This window comes from Chiloscyllium plagiosum, unplaced genomic scaffold, assembly GCF_037043375.1.
Source record: "Chiloscyllium plagiosum isolate Xiang-an unplaced genomic scaffold, Cpla_swu_hap1 HiC_scaffold_26, whole genome shotgun sequence".
Classification (NCBI taxonomy): domain Eukaryota; kingdom Metazoa; phylum Chordata; class Chondrichthyes; order Orectolobiformes; family Hemiscylliidae; genus Chiloscyllium; species Chiloscyllium plagiosum.
This window is the reverse complement of record NW_028270164.1, coordinates 15,552,026-15,577,810: the sequence shown is the minus strand read 5'-3', so window position 1 is coordinate 15,577,810 and position 25,785 is coordinate 15,552,026. Positions and strand designations below refer to the sequence as shown.

General features: G+C 43.2%; 1 protein-coding gene across 2 annotated transcripts in view; it reads left to right on the top strand.

Annotated features, from left to right (window-relative positions):
• Positions 1-25,785, top strand: part of LOC122563098 (N-fatty-acyl-amino acid synthase/hydrolase PM20D1-like) — an 84,381-nt gene that overhangs the window by 33,030 nt on the left and 25,566 nt on the right. For both annotated transcript variants that reach the window (XM_043716524.2, XM_087973508.1), the window contains exons 5-7: positions 6,663-6,782; positions 12,309-12,384; positions 24,067-24,128. In XM_043716524.2, coding sequence (XP_043572459.2) covers positions 6,663-6,782; positions 12,309-12,384; positions 24,067-24,128 — 258 coding nt within the window. The remainder of the gene's footprint in view (positions 1-6,662; positions 6,783-12,308; positions 12,385-24,066; positions 24,129-25,785) is intronic.

The following is a 25,785-nucleotide window of genomic DNA, read 5'->3' as shown; positions in this document are numbered from 1 at the left end:
CATAACTCATTAGTCTCTGCATATGTTGCTTGTCAGCCTTGAGCTTGAGCATGGTTTAAGACACAGGAGAAAGCCAGGACTGCAGATGCTGGAGATCAGATTCGAGAGTGTGGTGCTGGAAAAACACAGCAGGTCAGGCAGCATCCAAGGAGCAGGAGAATCAACCTGGGAAGGAGGAAGGGGGCTGAGAGATAAATGGGGGTGGGGGGGGGGGGGGGGGGGGATGGTCGACCTTCCTGCTCCTCAAATGCTGCCTGACCTGCTGTGTTTTTCCAGCAGCGCGCTCTTGACCATGGTTTAAGACAGTCTGGAATCTTAGGAATGCCTTAGACATCTTGCACCATCTTATAAGGCTATATAATTACACCTAAATGTTGGAAGCGCAGAACAAGACATAAACATTCTGGTCATAAAGTTCAAAAAATAATTGCCAGATAAACATCTCCACTGCCTTCACTCTTCTGAAGCAACTATTCAGGACCTATCAAGACTGGTTAGAACTCAAACACACAGATTCCTTAAAGTCTCATGGCAACTATCAATTTTATGCATTGAACTATGGAGAAGCTCAGACTGTAGACACTGGGCCAACTTTGCCATCCCACTTCAGCCGGCTCAGCATTTAGTCTAAAATTATGAAACTACTTTATGTGCCTAATTTAAAATGCCTGCCTTCTGATCAGGAAAGGTACTGCCACACTTGGAAGATTGGTATGCTAACTGAAGAATGTAATGAGCAAGATTCCTGTCTTTTTTCTATCTGAGAGTAATTACAGTCATAGAGTAATACAGCACAGAAACAGGCCGTTAAGTCCAACTAGGCCATACTGACCAAGTTTCCCAAAGTAAACTAGTCCCACCTGCCTGCGTTTGGCCCATATCCCTCTTAACCTTTCCTATTCAATTATCTGTCCAAAGGTCTTATAAATGTAACTGTACCTGCATCTACCACTTCCTCTGGCAGTTCATTCCACTTACAAGTCACCCTTTGTGTGAAAATGTTGCCCCGCAGGTCCCTTTTAAATCTTTCTCCTCTCACCTTTAAAATATGCCCCCAGTTTTGAACTCCCTCACCCAAGCAAAAAGGCCTTTCCAATTCACCTTATCTACGCCCCTCATGATTTTAAAAATCTCTATAAGGTCACCCCTCAACCTCCTATACTCTATTGAAAAGATCTTAGCCTGTCCTTATAACTCAAACCCTCTTGTCCCAACAACATCTTGGTAAGTCTTTTCTGAACTATCTCTAATTTAATAATATCTTTCCTACAGTAGGGCGACTCAGTATTCCAAAGGTGTCCTATAGGACTTCATCATGATTTCCCAATCCTATACTCAATGGTCTGCGCAATGAAGGCAAGTGTGCCAAATGTCTCCTTCACAACTCTGTCTACCTGTGATGCAAATTTCAAAGAATGATGTGCCTGAACCCCAAGGTCTCTCTGTTTGACAACACAACCTAGGGCCCTACCATTAACTGTATAAGTCCTGCCCTCATTGTTTTTTATAAAAATGCAATACCTCACATTTATCAAAATTAAACTCCATCTGCCACTCCTCAGGCCATTGGCCCAATTGATCACTGTTTATGTGTTTACACTATATCCTCTAGCATCGCTCAACCTAGTACCAGGAGAAGGATTGGATATTGCGCATATCCAGAAATTCACCAAAGATCCTTAGATGCACCTCCTAAACCCATGACCACTTCCATTTAGAAGGACAAGGGTAAGACACATGGGAACACCACCACCTGCAAGTTCCCCTCCAAGTCACTCATCATCCTGACCTGCAAATATATCAGCCACTCCTTCACTGTTGCTGGGTCAAAATCCTTAAATTCCCTCTCTAAGGACATTGTTGGTCAACCTACAGTAAATGGACTGTGGCAGTTTAAGCAGGCAGCTCACCACCACCTTCTCAAGGGCATCTAGAAACAGGCAATAAAAAATGCTGGCCTTGCCAGTCATGCCTATGTTCCACAAGTGAATAAAAACATTACCACAATACAGGCAGAGCCTTGCTAAAATTTGAATTGTGGTGAAATGATGGGACAAGCCCCACAATCACAACCTTTAGTACCTCAGCTTTTATGTTGTAACTGCATTGCGGGATAAGGATTGTCAAAACCCGTTCCCTGCAGATCCATCACCACGACTTTGGTGAAAGTACTCCAGGGATTTCCCCCAATGTTTCTGGCAAATCCCCCTTGGAAATTTGAGATGCTGCCTTGTTAAACAGCCTGCCTTGCAAAACCTTGTGTACATGCTGCAGGTATGTAGAGTATTGAGTGCTCAATGCCTTGTGCTGAAAAGGCTCTGAAAATTATTTCTTTCTTTAGAGCATTCACTGTAAGGAGGTGAATGTTGTGTGTTATTGCCAAACTCCAGTGGATAGCCTCATTGATTTTGTAAACCCCCCAGGCAGCAATCATGTCCTGCTGGAGTACAGTATAGGTCATAGTGTCAGAAAAGTGAGATGCAGTTGGAGAAATCAGGATTAAGCTGCCCATCAGTTCACTGGGACTTTCTGGTGGCTTATGGAACTCTTAATACCAGCTGGCAAACATCTCAAGAATGTGATAACCTGCAAGACTTGAGCCTGCTTAGAGACAAGGAGAAAGTGAGGACTTCAGATGCTGGAGATCAGAGTCCAAAATTGTGGCGCTGGAAAAGCACAGCCTGTCAGGAGAATCGACATTGCGGGCAAGTCATTCATCAGGAATGGATGAAGGGCATATGCCTGAAATGTCGATTCTCCTGCTCCTTGGATGCTACCTGACCTGCTGTGCTTTTCCAGCGCCACAATTTCCAACCCTACTTTTGGAGCTCTGAGGTAGGGGAAGCCCATACCTCCATCTCCACCCCCACTGATCTGACCTTGTGGCCTGACCCCCTCCCCTCCAGCAAGTCAATGAACTGGGAAATGAGGTCTGAAGCCAGCCACATCATCCATCTATCCCCACTTGTATTGGCCAGAATGTCTCCTTGCAGTGATGTATCTAAAATTTCATGGGGTGAAAGTGATAATAGAAGGATAATGGCAATGTCACTGAGCTAGTAATCCAGAACTCCAGGTTAAAGTCCTCCAGACATATGTACAAATCGGTGGCAGATGGTGAAATTTGAATTCAGTAAAAAAAATCTGGAAATTAAAAGCTAGTCTGATATTATCCTCATAACCATCAAGTACCCAGTTGGATCACTAATGTCCCTCAGGGAAGGAAGTCTGCACTCCAAACCTGATCTGACCTACACTTGACTGACATACCCTCTAAGCTGCATGTCTGCCCACATGCACAGCTACCCTGTGGGTCCATGCATGTTGATGGGGTCCGCTGATGCCATTCACAGCACAATAGGGTTAGAGTTCTTCAGATGGAGGCCCGCATGCACAGGAAAATAAATTAGCGGGAATGCTGCATATGACTGCAGACACACAGAAATGTAGTTACTACCCTCATGTAATTGGCAATGGGCAGTCAATGCTGACCAAACTAGTGATTCTCACATCCTGTAAATGAATCTAAAAATAACAAGTGAACCAGTTGGGCTCAGGCTGATATTTCAATGCAGTTTGAAGGCCTCATCATCCCCATTGCAGTGGATACACAGGATCCTCTTTGAGAATCAGGCAGTTCTCCCAACAAATTTGGTCAATATTTTATCCTCAATCAATAAGGCTGAGCAAAAATGAGGACTGCAGATGCTGGAAACCAGAGTCTAGATTAGAGTGGTGCTGGAAAAGCACAGCAGGTCAGGCAGCATCCGAGGAGCAGGGAAATCGACGTTTCGGGCAAAAGCCCTTCATCAGGAATAGAGGCAGGAAGCCTCCAGGATGGAAAGATAAATGGGGGGAGTGGGGCTGGGGAGAAGGTAGCAAAGAATACAATAGGTGAATGGGGGTGGGGGTTGAGGTGGTAGGTCAGAGAGGAGGGTGGAGAAAGGTAGCAAAGAGGCAAACTATCTACCTGTTGTTATCCAGGGTAGTTACAAACACACTCCTACCCACATGTCTGCTGTTTTAATCGCTATTTTAGTTTAGACATGCATTAACATTTGGTCATTTGTCATGTGCTTAGGCATGTCCTGAGGCAAAATGGGAAATTTGTTCTGTTGCTGAAATGTAAATCCCTCAGTTTGACTTCTATGACCTGATGCAGTGGCAGCTACCAAACAACCTCCATTTTAGTCATTGCAGTAAGTTTTAGCTCCTGATGTTGAGATGTGCATTTCAAAGCAGAAATACATCATCTCACTGAAAATAATTCACCTTTTTAAGATGCTCCTTAAAACCTACCTCGATGACAAAGCTTTCAATCATTTCCTGATATCATCCTATGTGTCTCGGTGTCACATTTTTGTTTAATAATTTTGTGGCATGGTGGCTTAGTGATCAGCACTGCTGCCTTATAGCACGAGGGACCTGGGTTCGATTCCTGCCTCGGGTGACTGTCTGTGTGACATTTGCATGTTCTCCCCTTGCCTGCATGGGCTTTCTCTGGGTGCTCTGGTTTCCTCCCACAGTCCAAAGATGTGCAAGTCAAGTGAATTGCCCATAGTGTCAGGTACATTAGTCAGGGGTAAATGTAGGGGAATGGGTCTGGGCGGTTACACTTCGGAGGGATGGCGTGAACTTGTTGGGCCGAAGGGCCTGTTTTCATACTGTAGGGAATCTGTGAAGGTAAGTGTTGTTGTGGTTCTGTTCACCGAGCTGGGAATTTGTGTTGCAGACGTTTTGTCCCCTGTCTAGGTGACATCCTCAGTGCTTGGGAGCCTCCTGTGAAGCGCTTCTGTGATCTTTCCTCCGCCATTTGTAGTGGTTTGAATCTGCCACTTCCGGTTGTCAGTTCCAGCTGTCCATTGCAGTGGTCGGTATATTGGGTCCAGGTCGATGTGCTTATTGATTGAATTTGTGGATGAGTGCCATGCCTCTAGGAATTCCCTGGCTGTTCTCTGTTTGGCTTGTCCTATAATAGTAGTGTTGTCCCAGTCGAATTCATGTACTTGTCATCTGTGTGTGTGACTACTAAGGATAGCTGGTCATGTCGTTTCGTGGCTAGTTGGTGTTCATGGATGCGGATCGTTAGCTGTCTTCCTGTTGTCCTATGTAGTGTTTTGTGCAGTCCTTGCATGGGATTTTGTACACTACATTGGTTTTGCTCATGCTGGGTATCGGGTCCTTCGTTCTGGTGAGTTGTTGTCTGAGAGTGGCTGTTGGTTTGTGTGCTGTTATGAGTCCTAGTGGTCACAGTAGTCTGGTTGTCAGTTCGGAAATGCTCTTGATGTATGGTAGTGTGGCTAGTCCTTTGGGTTGCGGCATGTCCTCATTCCATTGTCTTTCCCTTAGGCATTTGTTGATGAAATTGCGTGGGTATCCGTTTTTGGTGAATACATTGCAGAGGTGTTCTTCTTCCTTTGTAATGATGACACCTTTATAATCATTAAAAACACAGAAATAGATAACACACACCGGATCATCAACACCACACTCACAGGAATCCGCTTCACTAGAGAGGAAGAAAAGGACAACCAACTCCCATTCCTAGACGTGATGGTACAGAGAACACCGAACGGAGAATTCACCACAAAGGTATACAGGAAAGCCACACACACAGACCAAGTCCTGAACTACGAAAGCAACCACCCCAACACACACAAAAGAAGTTGCATCAGGACACTGTTCAAAAAGGCCACAACACACTGCAGTACACCAGAACTGCAAAAAGAGGAAGAAGAACACCTATACAATGTATTCACCAAAAACGGATACCCGCGCAATTTCATCAACAGATGCCTAAGGGAAAGATAATGGAACGAGGACATGCCACAACCCAAAGGACTAGCCACACTACCATACATCAAGAGCATTTCCGAACTGACAGCCAGACTACTGCGACCACTAGGATTCATAACAGCACACAAATCAACAGCCACTCTCAGACAACAACTCACCAGAACGAAGGACCCGATACCCAGCATGAGCAAAACCAATGTAGTGTACAAAACCCCATGCAAGGACTGCACAAAACACTACATAGGACAAACAGGAAGACAGCTAACGATCCGCATCCATAAACACCAACTAGCCACGAAATGACACGACCAGCCAACCTTAGTAGCCACACACGCAGATGACAAGTACATGAATTCAACTGGGACAACACTACTATTATAGGACAAGCCAAACAGAAAACAGCCAGGGAATTCCTAGAGGCATGGCACTCACCCACAGATTCAATCAATAAGCACATCGACCTGGACCAATATACCAACCACTGCAGCGGACAGCTGGAACTGACAACCGGAAGCGGCAGATTCAAACCACTACAAATGGCAGAGGAAAGATCACAGAAGCGCTTCACAGGAGGTTCCCAAGCACTGAGGATGTCACCTAGACAGGGGATGAAACATCTGCAACACAAATTCCCAGCTCGGCAAACAGAACCACAGCAACGAGCACCCGAGCTACAAATCTTCTCACAAACTTTGAAGGTAAGTGTTCCTGTGAAGTACCTCAGAGATTTTACTGAGTCAAAGGCACTACATCAATGCAAATCGCTGTTGCAGATAACATGCATGTTTTTCCTTGCTCTTGGTTTTACATGGATGTAATGAACTGAAATCTAAATTTAAAAATATCACCTCTCTCATTCTCTCCAGTATAGCTACCTCTGAAAAGGGATTTGCTACCATTAGTTTGAGTGTGAGTGTGGACACTGGCCATTCCTCAATGCCACCAAAGGAGACCAGCATTGGAATCTTGGCAGCTGCAGTGTCCAAGTGAGTATGAGACCTGTACACAGAGCTACATCACTTCACACACTCTCAATGAGCATTTTTCAGTACATATGCAAGTATCACATGATTCCAATGGTTAAAAATTTTTTAAAAACCGCAGATGCTGGAAAAACTTAGCAGATCTAGCAGCATCAGTGGAGAGAAAGCAGAGTTAACATTTCAGATCCAGAGATGCTTCTTTAGAATTCCATCTTCAGAACTTCTTCAGATTCCAATGGTATTTCTGGATACTTAGTGTATGGCTTTTCCACCTCCGTATAATTTTTAGATTCTTCTTTCCATTCAGTTCCCTCCCTACATAGTGAGAGGAGAATGCTTTAAGTGAAGATCAATTTCAAAGCACCTTGTTCTCTCAAATTATTTCACTTTAGTCTCAATGCAACTTATCTCCTGTCAGTGACATGTTTGATCTTAGTGAAGTTGTCTAACTGATTTAAATTTGTAATAAAGCTGAATGCACAGCTGGTCACTTCTAAGCTTGATTTATCCAGCATCTAATTCACTGGCTTTCCAAACTCTGATGGTACGGTGGCTTAGTGGTTAGCACTGCTGCCTCTCAGTGCCAGGGACCCAGGTTGGATTCCAGACACCGATAACTGCCTGTGTGGAGTTTGCACATTCTCCCTGTGTCTGCAAGGGTTTCCTCCCGTAGTCCAAAGATGTGCAGGTTAGGTGAATTGGCCATGCTAAATTGCCCGTAATATCCAGGGATGTGCAGGCTGTGGGAAATGCAGAGTTATAGGGATAGTGGCATAGGTCTGGGTGGGATGCTCTTCATAGGGCCAATGTGGACTTGATGGATTGAATGGCCTGCTTCCACACTGTAGGGATTCTATGATCTATTAGGCGAAAGTGAGTATTGCAGATGCTGGAGATTCGAGTCGAAAGTGTAGTGCTGGAAAAGCACAGCAGGTCAGGCAGCATCTGAGGAACAAGAAAATCGATGATTCATCTGATGCCGATTTTTCTGCTCCTCAGATGCTACCTGAACTGCTGTGCTTTTCCAGCACCACTCTAATCTAGACGCTGTTCAGAACCTGTCAAGAGTTTAGAAGAAAGGGGATGTTATTGAACTGTATAAAATTCTGACAATAACGGACACTGGGATGATGTTTAACAACTTGACAATAACACTTCATAGAATCCCTACAGTGTGGGGATAGGCTCTTTGGCCCAACAAGTCCACACCGACCCTTCGAAGAGTATCTCAGCCAAGCCCATTCCTTTACATTTACCCCCCCTGCCTAACACACCTAACCTACACATCCCTGAACACCATGAGCAATTTTGCATGGCCAATCCATCTAACCTGCACATCTTTGAACTCTGGGAGGAAACCAGAAACTGCACCCGGAGAAAACCCATGCAGACACAGGGTGAGTATACAAACTCCACACAGACAGTTGCCCGAGGCTGGAATCGAACCTAGATCCTTGGCGCTGTGAGGCATCAATGCTAGCCACTGAACCACCGTGCCAGTAAACTAAATTGAGTTTAACAATTTTTGAATGTGACCACCCTTCTCCGTATCGGTTACTACCCCCCCACAGCCACTACACGTCCAGGTCCTGTCTTGTTTGGGTTGCTCCCTGTGCAGCCAACCCAGTTTCAATCATGTACACCTCTCATTTACTACCAGGTATTTATCTCGCTCTCTACTTCTCTCTCTATGTTTGCCTATACCTTTGATCTCTCTCTGTCTTTCTCTTTCTTTCCTCTGTTTAAGGTAACAGTGAGCCTTGCCCAGGGCAATTAGGGATGGACAGTAAATACTGGCCCAAACAGTGATGCCTACATTCCCTGAGAAATACGAGTTAACATTTCAGGTGACCTGCTGAGCATTTCCAGCAATTTCTGTTTTTGTTTCTGATTCCATTATCTGTAGTTCTTTCAGTTTTTCTTAAAATTTCTGCATTTTAAGTTCTCCACCTCTGTCATGTCCCCTCTTGTAACCTGGATGAGCAGAGGGTTGCATGTTGCTCCCTTTCTAACAACTCCTTTCCTATCCTTGTGGTTTAGTGTTACCTCTGTCCTGTTTTTATTGATATTACTTTCCTCAGATGGAAATTTAAGTAAAGATTAAGAAAGAACAGCATTTTATGGAACGCATTTTTTCCACACATCAGTCCCAGATTGAATGAAAAGTTGAAAATAATTGAACTAAATGTGGGCAAATAACATAATCAGTTTGACAATGGCATCTTGTCCTAATCTGGTCCCCTTACTTGAGGAGTGATGTGGTTGTATTAGATGCAGCTCAGTGGAGGTTCACTAGATTGATTCCAGAGATGTCTTATGAAGAGAAACTGAAAAGTTTAGGTCTATACTCCCTGGAGTTTAGAAGAATAGAAGGAGTTCTAATAGACGTATGTGGCTCAGTGGTTAGCACTGCTGTCTCACAATGCCAGGGACCTGGATTCAATTCCAGCCTTGGGCGACTGTCTGTGTGGAGTTTGCATATTCTGTCCATGTTTGCGTGGATTTCCTCTGGGTGCTCCAGTTTCCTCCCACAGTCCGGTGATGTGCAGGTTAGGCAAATTGGCCATGCTAAATTGCCTCATAGTGTTCAGGGATGTGTAGGTTAGGTGCATTAGTCAGGGGAAATGTAAAATAACAGGGTAGGAGAATGGGTCTGGATGGGATACTCTTCAGAGTGTTGGTATGGACTTGTTGGGCCAAGTGGCCTGTTTCTGCATTGTAGGGATTCTGTGATAAGATGCTAGAGGGGATTGAAAAAGTAGATGTGAAGAGTATGTTTCCTCATGGGGCAATCTCGAACAAGAGTCATAGAGTCATAGAGATGTACAGCACGGAAACAGACCCTTCGGTTCAACCCGTCCATGCCGACCAGATATCCCAACCCAATCTAGTCCCACCTGCCAGCACCCAGCCCATATCCCTCCAAACCCTTCCTATTCATATACCCATCCAAGTGCCTCTTAAATGTTGCAATTGTACTAGCCTCCACCGCATCCTCTGGCAGCTCATTCCATACACGTACAACCCTCTGCGTGAAAAAGTTGCCCCTTAACTCTCTCTTATATAAGAGGTTATAGTTACAGGGTTTTAAAACTTCTCTCAAAGGTCTATGTATCCGAAGAACTCAGAATGTGATGGATGTTGGGACAGTGTCTGTTCCCTCCTTAAATTTACTGAGATTTTTAAGGACTGGTGGGTTGTCGGGTCATGGGGAACAGGCCAGAAGGTGGAGTTGAGGCCCACATGAGTCAAGAGTACGGTGCTGGAAAAGCACAGCAGGCCAAGCAGCATCCGAGGAGCAGGAAAATCGATATTTCGGGCAAAGGACCGTCATTAGGCCCACATGAGATTACCCATGATTGTACTGAGTGTCAAAGCAGGTTTGAGGGGCCGAATGGCCTACTCCTGCTCCTAGTTCTTGTGTTCTTATCTGCTGTCACAGGTGGATGGAGAAACTAACACGACATAGTTTTGAAGAAGACAAGGGAGCTAATTATTAAGTGTCTTGGTTCATATTTATCCCTCACTAGAAGTCATGCAAACAGTTTTTCTGCTCATTGCTGCTTGTGGGATCTTGCTGTGCAAAGTTGTTTGCTATGTTTCCACGTGGCAATAGTGTCAACATTTTTCATAAGCACTCCATTAGCTGCGAAGCACTTTAGAATGTCTGTAGATGCTATGCAAATTTAAGTTTTGTCTTTGCACCCATTTTGGCAACCTTCCAAATGCACCCAGAGTCAGAGCTCCACTCCTGCCCGCCCACATTCCTGTGTGAATCCATCTTGCACCACCAGCCATGAGTCAATTAATAAGTATTCATGGTGGAATCTCTTGAACTATTTGCTCTGCTTGATGTTGCCCGTGCTGCACAGCGTTCAAAATTTACAGATGCCCACAACCCAATGGGGGGGAACCACACTTAAAAATCAAAGGACAGGAAGGACATGAAAAACCATTCGTGGGATGAAAGAAAAGATGTGGGATCCACAATCACTGACCTCTGGTTGAGTTCTTAGAAAGTCCTCCCTTCAAAACTGCTTTTGCTCCTGCGGAGTTTCCTTCTCTGTACGGCCAGAGACTGGGATTAAAAACAAAGTTAAACGTAGAAATCCTGATTTTAGCTCAGGCTAGGGCGAGTAGACCATTGAGGGCAGTGGGGTTAGATGAATTCTAAACTGTCTGTCCATCCCGAGGCACTGCCAATGAAGACTCAGACCTTGCACGGGATCTTCTGATCCTGCCAGAGGTCCCTGCCCAGTCTACCGGCAGGAGCAGGGCTTTGGGTAGCAGTCACTCTTGAGTAATGGTCCTGAGGAGTCAGATATGGGGGTAGGACAGAAGGCCAACATAGCTGGCAATGGGGCAGCTAGGAAGTTGGATAAGGAAATCTCAAAGTTTTTTTCTAGGGCCTGGAGGAGTTCATTTCAATAGACAAGGAAGTCAACAACTTCCTAAATGTTTATTTTTCCAGTTCATTCACTGGATTTGGGCTTTGATTGCTAGGCCAGTGTTTATTACTGAGAAGGCGGTTAAGAGTCAAAAATATTGAAGTGGGTCTGGAGTCACATGTAGGCTACACCAGGTGAAGATGGCAGTTTCCTTCCCTAAAGGGCATTAGTGAACCAGATTTTTTTTTCCTACCAATCAGCAATAGTTTCATGAACAACATTAGATCCTTGAATCTCGATTTTTATTGGATCAGATTCCACCACCTGCCCTAGTGGGATTTGAACCCAGGTCCCCAGAACCTTGGATTAATTGTTTAGTGATAACACCACAAGGTCTCCAGCTTCCATTTCTGGGTAGTTCTGATCCCAGATTGTGTGACAAAATCGTATTGGCCTCCCCACTCATGCCTGCGCTGAAAATTATATTGCAGCCCAATCTGTTTGCTTAACACAGGGTGTTCCACTCACCACCCACTGGGAGCTACTCATTGAACCATGGTTCAAACACATCACGAAACCTCCTCTAAATCCATAAAATGTGCATAGATAACCCAAGATTTAACTTTACCCAATACTTAAGACTCACATTGAATGAGTCAATAATGCAATTCCTGGGAAATTCTTTGACACCTCAACAATTCAATGTAAGAAAAATTGGCCAATGACCAACAGACCTTCTGTATTCAGAATTATAAGACCAAAGATTTTGAGCCATGTAGACATTCTAAGTCAAGAGTGTGGTGCTGGAAAAGAACAGCCAGTCAGGCAGTATCCGAGGAGCAAGAGAATCGACGTTTTGGGCATAAGCCCTTCATCAGGAATGAAGCCCTCCGATTTATCTCTCAGCCCTCCCCATCCCACAAACCTCATTCCTGATGAAGGGCTTATGCCTGAAACGTCGATTCTCCTGCTCCTCGGATACTGCCTGACCGGCTGTGCTTTCCCAGCACCACACTCTCGACTCTGATCTCCACCATCTCCAGTCGTCACTTTCTCCTAGACATTCTAAGAAGCAATGGTCCGCCAATATTTATAACAGCACTTTGTAAGAATGCCTAAACCTATTTCTCCTTATTTCTAGACTGGAAAAGAACCCAATGCCCAGAATGTTTGGACAAGGACCAGAACGTGGATTATTTGAACACCTGAGTCCTCAGGTATGTTTTTGTCTGCAAAAAATGTTGATCATGTGCGATAGAAGGCCTAATCTATCATGCTTCAGACAGGAACATTGCCGTGTTTATTTCAATAGACAATGATTTAAATACAGTTGTATTTCTAGACAGTGATTTTTGTCTTTTTGCTTTCAGTCATGAGAAGTATCACGTGAAAGCATGTATTAGTTAACTACACCAGGTAGCATCATTTGTCCTGATGATTGAAGATTACGGCGCAGTAATTTTGCAGTTACCACTGTTCAACCTATTGCAGGGATGCGATGAAAGCCAATAACTATTCTCACAGTTTAACTTTGTGCTTTGGTCCAACTACCAGTTGCTGCGTGTTAGATTTGTCAGAATGCCTTGCCTATGCTTAGCTCTGGAATTAGGCTGAGTTAGGTAGGTGGAGTGCAAGGAGGTTCATATAGTTTATCAATACCAACATTGAACAGTTGACCCAAATGGCCAGCATCCATACTATATGTTCTATATATTGCTATATATGGGACTCCCCCAGATCTCTAGATCTTGCTTTGATTTCTGGTAAATAGCCTAAGGCAGCAGAACAAATCTGTTATATCATTGTCCATGTAATATATAATTGGAGATGCAGTCAAAATAGTTTTGATCATATGTTGTTTTGTATAGAGTGAATTGTTGTGAAAATCAGAATGTTAGTTACTGGTGTCTTTTGTAAATACTTAACCAGTAAATACATTTGATAATTTAATTTTGGTCTGAATCCTGCCTGACAAATTAATTAGAATTCTTTTGAGGTGGTAATAAGCAGGATAGATAAGGGGGAAGTTGATGTTACATATTTGGCTTTTCAGAAGATGTTCGATAAAGTACCATACATTGGACTACTTAAGAACATGAAAGGCTATGTTATTGAATGTAGGATATTAACATGGATAGAGGATTGGCTAATACAGTAGAAGAGAGAGTTATGATTATGGGGGGCATTTCCAGGAAGGCACCTTTAACTAGCGGAGTGCCATAACGATCAGTACTGAGTCACAATTATTTGCAGTACATTATTGACTTGATTGAGAGAAGTTAATGTATTATCACCAAGTCTGCAGATGACACAAGTGAGTATAGACTGATTAATCAAGTGTGCAAAAAATAGGCAGATGGAATAAAATGTTTGAAAATGTGAGGTTATGCACTTTGGTGTGAAGAATAGAGAAATTTAATATTATTTAAATGGAGTAAGATTGCAGAAAGCTGCAACATAGAGGAATGTAAGGGTCATTGTGAATGCTAGCTTTTTGTGATTCATACAAATTAAGTGGGTAATAGGCAATGTAAATGTAAAGTTGGCTTTTGTTTTAAAGGGATATCTTCTGGGCAACTTCCTCACAGGATGAGCTCTTGACTTCATTCATGCCACCATAGAGATGACGACAAAAATAAAGCGAAAGGCCAGTTACCACAAGCTTAAGATCATAAGAAATAGGAACAGCAGTAGGTCGCTCAGCTTGTTCTGCCATTCAATAGGATAATGACTGACCTGACATTCCTCATGTCCACCTTCCTGTCCTTTCCTTGTAACCCTTCATTTTAGACTGATCGACAATCTATTTCAGCTTTAAATATACACAAGGACTCTGCCCCCACAAATTCTTCCTCATCTCAGTCTGAAGTTGGTTTCTTCTATTCTGAAACTAATCGTCTGGTCTTAGTCTCTCCCATCGGAGGAAGTCTCCGCTCAGCATTTACCCAGTCAAGCCCCTTGAGAATCCTATATGTTTGAATGAAATTCTTCATTCTTCTTAAGTCCATTGAGTAGAGTCACTAACCGTTTAGCCTTTGCTGATAAAACAGTCCTCTGTACTAGGGATCATCCTAGTGAACCTTCTCTGAACTGCCTCCAGTGGAATATCTTTCCTTAAATAAGGAACCAGATCTGATCTCACCAGCTCCTTGTACAGTTGCAATAAGACCTGCTGCCTGGTGTCCCAACCCCCTTTCGTTAGCTTTCTGCGTTTTGTGCACAAGTACCCCAAGTCCCTTTGTGTTGCAACTTTCTACAGTTTTTTTCTTCATTGAAGCTTGTTTTAATCAGTGAGGGAATCAAGGGTTATGGGGAAAAGGCAGGAAAGCGGAATTGAAGATTATCAGATCAATCAAGATCTCATAGAATGGCGGAGCAGAATTGATGGGCCAAATGGCCTACCTAGGCTCTTATGTCCACTACCATTGCCACCACTTCTGCAACCTATTTGTCTAAACGAACATGATACAAAGAAAAGTGGATGCTGGAAGGAGATGGTGACAGCTTTAGTGGCATTATGGCCAGGCTGTTAATCCGAAGAAAGTGAGGACTGCAGATGCTGGAGATCGGAGTCGAGAGTATGGTGCTGGAAAAGCACAGCAGGTCAGGCAGCATCCAAGGAGCAGGAAAATCGATGTTTAGGGCATAAGCCCTTCCTGATGATGGCAGAATTTGAATTCAATAAAAATCTGGAATTAAGAGTCTAATGATGATCATTGTTGATTGTCAGAAACATCCATCTGTTTCACTCATGTCCTTTAGGGAAGGAAACTGCCACCCTTACCTGGTCGGACATGCATGTAACTCCAGAACAATATAGTTGACTCTTAACTGCCCTCGAGGCAATTACGGATGGGGCAATAAATGCTGGTGATGCCCTCATGCCATGAATGAATAGAGAAAGAAACTAAAACAGAAATTGCTGAAGAAATGCTAACTCTGCCTTCTCTCCACAGATGCTGCCAGACCTGCTGAGTATCTCCAATAATTTGTTTCTATTTGTCTACAGACTGCCTTCATCTTTGCTATAGAGTGATTTTAAAAAGAGAAAAATACTGTCAATGTGGGTTCTGAAATGGGGCGGAATTTCAACAGAATATCTTATAACCTTGATCACAATTTAGTAAGTCAGGGAAGGAATGCAAACAGCCATTTGTGCTATTTTTTTTCAATGACTGACTTTTCTATCAGACATACAAAGAACTTCCACAAAAAACCACAGAAATTCCAATAATAGTTTTCTTTTCATCTGTAATGTTTGCATTGACTCTGGCTCTCGGCATCATAGATTTTATACTTTAATCGTGCAGTGAAAGATCAGAGATGTGAAGTGGTTTGAAGCACGATATGTACAACCCCATTCTGAAAAAAACGTTTTATCTTTGCGCAATGCAGCTGCACGAGGAGTCAGCTGGTTTGCATTAGAATAAAATGGCCACCAGAAACATGTTGAAAATTAGTTCAATGCAGTGTTTCAGGATTAAGTTATCTTATCTTTCTGAAAAATCCCATGTTGCAAATTCCTGAAAATTACTTCCTGTATTTCTAGCATTAAGCTCCCAGCACATTGATGTTTTCAAACTGGGTTCCATGAAGAGCAAAAGTAATATTTCCCTGAACTGCAGCGTTTGTGTTTCAATGAAATCGGTTTTGTTTCTTTTATGGAAATCTGCAACTTACAGCTCAGCACCTACTGCTGTCTGTATCCTTACAGAGCACATTTTTATGAGTAATTATAGGAAATACGTAAATTTTTTTGCATTAGTGATCCCCCAGTAATAGTCAATTGGATACATTTTTCAGCCCAGTATGTGTAAACCTTGTAACTAGAAACTAAGTATGGCCTAGAAATAAATGATACGGATATATTTAGCAAAATATGAAATTAGAATCATAAACGTTTAACACAGAAAAGGAAGCCCATTTGGCCCATTGTATCCACAATGGCTGACTAGTAGCTATTGTTATGATCGGTCCTGGGGCAATGTCCCTCAGTTTATTACGGTTTGCAGACAGGACACCCCAAACCATTAAAGTTCTGGCTGAGGAAGGATACACTGGCTCCCCCTTTTCATTCATCCACTCCTCTGGTTGGTCATAACAAGGTTAATTTAAAAAGTTTGGGATACCTTTCTCTTAGATCAAATGAATGCATGCTTCAAATGGGGCCAGTTGAACCAGGCTCCCTTTAGTTAAAAAAAGGATGAGGTTATTTGTTACTAACCATGAGAAGAAATAATAGCACAACACATGCATACACACAGATTAGGATTAAGAAGAAAAAAAGACAAAGGTTATAAAGACGATCAATCTCTGAACCGTTCATGAAGAGTGCATAGTAAAACGGTGGATGTTACCAGTCGTGTAAAAGTTGGTAATTGAATGGTCACTTTCAGAATTCTAAGCCTTGTTGATTGAAATTTTCTGATCCTGGTTCCTTTCAACAGTACCTGGTTGGCAGCACTTAGATTAGGAGAGGGTCTTTTCCTTTCATCACCTGCCGTCCAGGGATGCGTTATGGCTGCTCTTCACTCAAAAATACGCCCAACTCTGTCTTGGAAATATTCAGTAGCTCAGCCTCCACTGCTCACTGTGGAATAGAATTCCAAGCCGTTCTAGCCACTTTCAAGAACCTGTGGGCATTCACTCCGACGACCCTCAGTTCCTTTTTAATGTGCTTCTATCTCGTCAAGTCTATCAGACCAATAGTGGCTGAGTGGCCACATTCTCACTGTAGGTCTACAGGTTGTGAGTACTTAAAATCCATTCCAGAGCCTTTGGTGTGTCATCTCAGCAGGCATTTCAGTGAAGTGCTACACTGTCTGTTTGAGGAAACATAACTTAATCTATTCTACGTTGAGAGTGTGTGCTGGAAAAGCATAACAGGTCAGGCATTCCTTCATCAGGAATGCCCGAAACGTCAATTCTTCTGCTCCTCAGATGCTGCCTGACCGGCTGTGCTTGTCCAGCACCACACTCTCGACTCTGATCTCCAGCATCTGCAGTCCTCACTCTCTTCTCAATCTATCCTATGTTTGACTTTACACATTAGGTGTACCTTTAACATTTGTTAGAAATTAGTGGCTATTGAAAAACCTGGTTTACTGCCCATTTCCCAGTTGGATCTTACAGTAATGATGTGATTGAACAAATCAATATTAAAGGTCTCACTGGTTGGCTTGAACACATTATGTAATAGTATGTTTAAGAATTAATTTGCATTTGGAGAGCCAGGGATTAATCAAGAACAATCAGCATGGTTTTATTAAGGGGAGGTCGGGTCTTACCAACTTGATTGAATTTTTCGAAGAGGTGACCAGATGTGTCGATGACAGCGATGGTTTTGATGCTACTTGGATTTCAGCAAGTCTTTTGATAACGTCCAGGATGGGACATTTATAGCAAATATAAGAACCCATGGGACACAAGGAAATTTGGCAAATTGCATCCACAATTGGCTGAGTGGCAGGAAGCAGAGAGTGAGGTTTGAGATGTGTTTTGCTGGTAGAATATCTGTGCCAAATGAGGTCCCACAGGGGTTGTACTGGGGCCCTTGGTGTTTGTGGTTTATATAAATGATTTAGACTTGAATGCAAGAGGGTTGCTCAGTAAGTTTGCCAATGATACAAAAATTGGTTGAGTGGTAAACTGTGAGAAACATAGCGTACAGATGTGCTGATGAGATAGGCTTGATCAGTGGCAAATGGAATTCAATCCAGATAAAGGTGAGGTGATGCACTTGTGCAGGACAAACAAGGCAAGGGAATAAATGATGAACAATAGGATCCAGGGAAACACCAAGATTCAGAGGGACCTTGGTGTGCATATACATTGGTCCCTTAAGGTATCAGGACAGGTGAATAAAGTGGCTAAAAATGGAGTATGGGATACTTGCCTTTATTAGCTGAGACTTAGCATTTAAGAGCAAGGAGATTCTGCGGGAACTGTATAAAACGTTGGTTAGGCCTTGGTTAGAGCACTTCTGGAATCCACATTGTAGGAGGGATGTGATATCACTGGAAATGGAGAGGAGATTTCCCGTGATGTTGCCTAGACTGGAGAAATTGGATAGCCTGGGTTGTTTTCCTTTGAGTAGAGAAGGCTGAGGGGGGACGTGGTTGAGATGTATATAATTATGTGAGGCACAGATAGAGTACACAGGAAGGATCCTTCTCCTTGGTGGAGGAATCAATGACCAGGGAGGCACAGATTTAAGAGAAGGGGTGGGAAGTTTAGAGGAAATGAGGAAAGCTTTGCACTTGGAGGGTGATGGGGATCTGGAATTCACTGCCTGTAAGGCTGGTAGACAGGCAGGAGGCTGGAAGAACGCAGCAAGCCAGGCAGCATCAGGGGGTGGAGAAGTTGACGTTTCAAGTGTAACCCTTCCTCAGGACTGGAAGGGTGGTAGATGCAGAAACCTACATAACATTGGAGAAATATTTAGATGTGCATTTGCATATCCAAGACATGCAAGAATGCAAGTGCTGGAAAATGGGATTAGAATAGTCAGGTGTTGTTTTAATCAGCCATGAACTCAGTGGAAAAAGGGAACTATTTCCATGCTGCAGATCTCTGATTGTACACCTCTAACTGTATGAACAAAATCTTCAGTTGTACATTTTATGCTTTTGGAGACTGAGTTGCAAAGTATTTCTAAATAATTACCCACTTGTGATTATTCTGACTCTTTCACATCGTCCATTCACCTCAGTCCCAGCAAGGATGTTACCATCCCCCATGAATAGCTGAGTAGAGTTTCATTTGTAATGCTGAAATGTTAATTTAGTTTTCATGGCATTCAGTCCAAATCCCCCTACTCCCACCCCCTCCATCCCCCTCACCCCCATCCATCTCTCTGAGCATGATATTATCTACTGGAAGGGTCTAGAATGTGGCCAAACAAAATGAGGTGGGTGACAACTTCACATCAGATCAAGAGGTCACTCGAGTAGCAAAGACGAAACCCCTCACCGTTGTTTGGCAGGAATGTCATTTTCCCAGCCTTGCAATGTAGTTTCTAGGAAACATGACAGCTCCAGGCTGGTTCTCCATCTGGTTTGATATCATGATCCATTTGGAGTCACCTAGGAGAAAGTGAGGACTGCAGATGCTGGAGATCAGAGTCAAAAGGTGCAGCGCTGGAAAAGCACAGCAGGTCAGGCAGCATCCGAGATGCAGGAGAGTTCGTGTTTCGAGCATAAACTCTTCATTAGGAAGAGCTTGTAGGAGCTGGGTTTTCTTTTGACTCCCCAGTGTCTCTCCATGACCAACAATGTACAAGTCAGGACTGTAATGGAGTACTCTCCGGTTTGCTGTGGTTTCAACAACACCTGATGATGAAGAGCTTATGCTTGAAATGTCGACTCTCCTGCTGCTCGGATGCTGCCTGATCAGCTGGACTTTTCCAACACCACACATTTGGAGTCACTCCAAACTCTCCCTGTTGGCAGCATTAGGCACTAGGTTTAATAAGCCACAAGCTAATTTAAGACTGAAATTAATTAATTAATTAATACATTTTGCTTGGATTTCTGCTGTAGTGATTGGAACGAGATCAGCCAGCTGAGCCTCATACATTATGAATTCCCTGATTTGGGCTGTTAATCTGGTCCAATCAGGGATCCCTGGCTGCCATACAAAAAGGGTGAGTGTCAGTGATACTGGCACGCTGGTGCCTGACTATTTACAAGGCAGTACTAAAGTCAAGGACTGTGGTACATGATGGGATACCGGCCTCTGTGGAATGATTTTTTTTCTTTTGCAAATTAACTTCCTAGCTCCTTGATGGCCAATAATTGGTTCTGGCCCATGATATACCCAAGTGCCTTGCATGGGTGCGAGATTCTGGAGGCACGCTGTCCTTTTGTTTTTGAAATAGAGATTTGCAAGTTAGATCTGGAAGCTGTGATCCACAGAGTGAATGTTGAAAACATGTTACGCGTCACGTACAGTCACTATGAATCCTGCCAAATTTCACTACACTTGTGTAATCATGACCCCAGCTTTTAAACCATGCATTACTTTTGTTTTGTTTTTGCAATGCAAATGTTGCCAGTGTGAGATTACTCATCCCTAATTTTCCAGCAAAGGTGAGGATGAGGGTGAGGGTGTTCCCAAACTACTGTTCATAATGAAGTTTCAACATCTTAATCCTGTAGCAATGAAAGGTATACCTCCAAGCCCGACTGGTATGTAAATTAAAGGAGAATGTGGACATGATTATGAGGAGAGTGGAAAACCATGAAGGGTGAAAACCCTTACTTTTCTTATCCTTCAAGGTGGGTCACTCGTTTTGTTGATACTTTCAAATGAGCCAAAGTTACTGTAGTGCACCTTTATGGACAGTACTGGAAATGTGTTGCTGGAAAAGCGCAGTAGGTCAGGCAGCATCCAGGGAACAGGAGAATCAACGTTTCAGGCATAAGCCCGAAGAAGGGCTTATGCCCGAAACGTTGATTCTCCTGTTCCCTGGATGCTGCCTGACCTGCTGCGCTTTTCCAGCAACACATTTCCAGCTCTGATCTCCAGCATCTGCAGACCTCACTTTCTCCTTTATGGACAGTACACTTTCCAGCTAGGGTGTGCCTTTGGTAGACAGAGTGAAGGTTTGAATCAATGGATGGGATGCCAGTGAAGCATACTGCTTTGTTCTTGATAGAATGTAGCTTTCAGGAGTTGTTGAAACCACAGCTAGCCAGTGAACCGGAGATACTCTATTTCAGTCCTGACTTGTGTATTGTTGGTCATAGAAACACTGGGGAGTCAGAAGAAAACTCAGCTCCTATAAGCTCTAGAAACCGTGTGCTTTATGTCACTAATTTGCTTAAGTTCGCAGTCAATGGTTATCAACAGGATGTTGATCGTGGAGAACAGCAATAGCAATGCCATTGAGGATCAGAGGGTAGTGATTAATATTGTCACTCATTGTCAAAATGACCATCTCCTGTCACTTGTGAAACCAATTTTCATTTCATACAATGGCCAGCAATAATGATAAGAATACCGAGTGCGATATTTGATAGGTTGCTCTTATGACAGTTGCTGGGGTTTTACTGTGGTGAGGGTATGGGTGTGGTGCAGATGATTTTTATTTTCCTTTACGGCTGCTGTTCCAACAGCAAAATTTAGCTTGTTTAATTTGTGTGAATTTAGAATGCTGCGTTGCACAGAGAAACTGCAACTTTCTGTGTAGCATGATAACCACTAAGGTTTCCCAATTTTTAAAACCAACAGCAAGGCAGTTGGTTGTCACACACAGTCTCCCAGCATCACTTCCACCCTGATTCTTCAGCTCCATTCTCCAGAATACTGTCATTGAATGCTGCAGTGCAGAAGGACTCCCTTCATGTTTGCCAAACCCTTTCTCATCTTTAAATGCAGATCTGATCCATACAGTCCTTGTGGAGACAAAGTCTCACCTTCACATTGAGGATAGCCTCCATCGTGTTGTATCACCATGCTAAATGGGACAGACTTTGAACAGATCTAGCAAATCGCGACTGAGTATTCATGACGTGCTGTGAGCCACCAATAGCAGCAGAATTATACTCCACAATCTGCAACCAAGCTCTGTACTCTTGCCATATCCAGTTGTGAATGGTGGTGAACAATTAAACAACTCACTGGAGAATGATGCTTTTCAACTATTCCTAGCCTCAATGACGGAAGAGCCCAATTCATCAGTGCAAAAGATAAGACTGAAGCTTTCACAGTAATCTTCAGCCAGAAGTGGCAAGTGGATGATCTATCTCAACCTCCTCCAGTGATGCCCAGCATTACAGATACAAATCTTTAGCCAAATCTATTCATTCCACATAATATCACAAAATGGAGGCAGTGGATACTGCAAAGGCTACGGGCCCTGACAACATTCTGGCAAGTGTACTTAAGACTGGTGTTCCAGAACTTGCTGCTTCCCAAGCCCAGCTTTTGCAGTACAGTGACGACATTGGCATCTACCCAAACATGTGGGAAATTGCCCGGATATGTCCTGTACATAAAAGCAGGACAAGTCCAATCTAATCAATTACAACCCTGTCAGTCTACATCAGAGTAAAGTGATTGTTTGGATTCCACCAGGTCCTCTCAGCTCCTGACCTCATTGCAGCCTTGGTTCAAACATGGACAAAAGAGCTGAATTCCAGAGGGGAGGGGAGAGTAACAGCCCTTGACATCAAGGCTGCATTTGACCCAGTGTATCAGCAAGGAGCCCAAGCAAAACTGGAATCAGTGGGTTTCAGGGGATATCTCTCCTCTGGGGTTAATTTGGGACCACAACTATTCACATTATACTGAACAATCTGGATGAAAGAAATGAGGGCATTGTGCTGGGTTTGCAGACGATACAAAGATAAGTTACAGTCAGGTAGTGTTGAGGAAACAGGGAGTGTGCAGAAGGACTTGGACAGTGGGCAAAGAGTGACAGATGGAATGGGGGAAGTGTGAGGTTATGCATTTTGTAAGAAGAATAAAGATGTAGGCTGCTTTCTAAATGGGAAAAGGCTTCAGAAATCTGAAGCACAAGGGATTTGGAAGTTCTATTTCTGGACTCTGTTAAGGTTAACATGTAGGTTCAGTTGGCAGTCACGAATGCAAATGCAATGTTAGCATTCATTTCAAGAAGGCTAGAATATAAGAGCAGAGATGTAATGCTGAGGCTGTATATGGCTCTGGTCAGACCACATTTGGAATATTTTGAGCAGTGTTGGATCCCATATTTAAGGAAGGATGTGCTGTCATTGGAGGGGGTCCAGAGGAGGTACATAAGAATGATCTGGGGATGAAGAACTTGTTATATGAGGAATGGTTTGAGGACTCTGGATCTGTATTCGATGGAGTAAAGAAGATTGAGAGGCGATCTGATTGAAACTTACAGAATACTGAGAAGCCTATATAGACTTGATGTAAAGACGATGTTTCCACTAGTAGGAGAGACTAGGACCCAAAGGGCATGGTGTCTGAGTGAAAGATGTCTCTTTAGAACTGAGATGAGAAGGAATTTGTTCAGCCAGCTGATGGTTGATCTGTGGAACTCATTGCCAGAGAAGACCGTGGAGTACAAGTCATTGAGTGTATTGAAGACAAAGACAGATAGGTTCTTGATTAGTGAGGGAATCAAGGCTTATCGGGAGAAGGCAGAAAATGGGGTTGAGAAACATATCAGCCATGATTGAATGGCAGAACAGACTTGATGGGCTGAATGGCCTAATTCTACTCCTGTATCTTATGGTGTTAAGATCCTGGGGCTCCTTCTCTAACTGCATTCAGGTGGCTATATCTGCGCCAAATGGACTACAGCAGTTCAAGAAGGCCGCTCACTACCACTTTCTCAAGGATAACTCGGAACAGGAGTGAATTTTAACAAAATGAGGGAACTCTAGAGTGTGGAATTTAACTGGTTAAACACTAAAAATGAGACCTTATGCATTATTTAATGATACACATCATAAAGGTAAAAGGTTACCATGAAGTCCCACCTTCCCAACTCTCCCCTTGTCTGAGGCAGACTGATCTAAGGCTCAACTCAGCACTAGTCATGTCGGTCTCATGAGAGAGCAGCTCCATGGTTCTCTGGGACCTTTATACATAAGCATCATTAAAACGTGCAATCAAACAAACATGGTGCAAATGGATGAGTGCTTTTGGATATTTTATTACATTGAAGGAGCTCTGCAAGTGTGAATCTGTGGCTTTGCACGGGAGAAAAAGGTACAAGGTCCACATGTTAGTGCCAGGTATTGACAGAGTCTGTGCCTTAGTACAAGGTATGATTCAAGCCAGTGTTAGTCCAAGGCATAGTTAGAGCCCCTGTGGTAGTACACAGGGACAGATGGAGTAACAAACTCTACTAACACTGGGAATGTTTGTCATCTTAAATGTCATTCCTTCCTGTTTTACAGCTACGCTTCCCTCTGAACATGGTCATGGCCAACCTGTGGCTGTTTTCTCCAATTGTTAGCAGGTAGGTAATGATCACAAAATGACACAAAATATGATTGAGTTAGGGTCTTGTGGTACAGTGTTCCTATCTTGAGGCAAGGAGGTCTGGATTTAAATCCCACCTGCTCCAAATATGTATTAAAAATGTCTATTAAAAAATCTGCACAGGCAAGATGACTGAATGATCTGTCTGAAATGTATAGTGGAGAAACAGACCTCGCTCTGTAAAACAGAAAGGCAGTAATATCAAGAAGATGTGAACAAAAGCAGTAAATGGAAAATAATGTGGTGCAGATTCTGAGATGGCAAATGTGTGAAATATTGAGAACAGATAAAATCAGGAACTAGCAACTCAGGAGGTCAGTGAAGATTGTGGGAGCATTGAGTGAAGCGGCTGAAGAGAGATTGAAATGGTTGTGGTCACCTGCTATGGGGAGAGAGAGTGTGAGAGGACGTGTAGTGATGGAGGCGGGATTGCCAGGATGGAAGAGGAGGAAGACCAAACAGCAGATGAGAGGATGCCGTGGTGAGAGATTTGAATGCAGTGGGATTGAGAAAGGAATGGTGGTTGGCAGGAGAAGCTGAAGAAAGGTAATAACTAACCCAAACAAAATGGAAGCAGTGCAAAGAAGGAGAGCAGTAATCAGCCAGTTGGCTCTGTCATAGAGTCATACAGCCTGGAAACAGACTCTTCGGTCCAACCAGTCCATGCTGAACATAATCCCAAACTAAACTGGTCCCACCCGCCAGCACTTGGCTCATATCCCTCCAAACACTTTTGATTCGTGTGCTTATCTAAATGTCTTTTAAATGTTGTAACTGTCGATTCATGGTCAGTTTTATACTCCACAACAGTCTCCCTCTGAACTTCATTACCTAACTTGAAGATAGTGAGAACTGCAGATGCTGGAAAATCAGAGTCGATAAAATGTGGAACTGGTAAAAGCACAGCAGGATCAGGTGGCATCAGAGGAGCAGGAGAGTCGATGTTTCGGGCAGGACCCTTTGTCGGGACTCAAGAACACACTCTATCTACACTTTCCTTGAGCGGCACATTGCTGGTGTTATCATAGCCTTCTGCTGTAGCAAAAAAACCATGCAGTGTGTTATCGGAAAGAGTTATTCAAACTTCTTCCAGGTGTTCTTCCCATGTATGACAGACAAAAGACAGAGAGTCACTTCAGAATTTAATTAAACACAAACCCTTTATTTAACTCTCTAGGTAGCAATACAAAACATATTCGTTGCAGCCTTTAATTTTTACCTCATCTAACTCAACTTCATCTTTAGCTCACTTCATTTAACTTCACTTTAACTTAATTCACATTTACCAGTAACCCTAACTTTAACTTGAAAAACTTGGCTTGAAACAAATAGCACTCCGATTCAAATGAAGCAGCCAACCTCCGCCCCCAGTGCAGATGTTTGCCTTATGGTTCTTTGTCTCTCTGACAATCACATCAGGGGAACAAACGTTACGAATATGGGTCTCGAGCGGTCACAATGGAAAATTAACTTTATCCCAAAGTGTGCTCACCTTTCCAGAAACTTCAATGGCACTCAGCCAATAAATTGACCAAAACCTAATTCCAATATTCAATTCCAGATGGGATCTAGTGGATACGGCTATCATACCACCAGAAATGGGTCACTCAAGAAAAGCGTGGATAGAGTGTGTT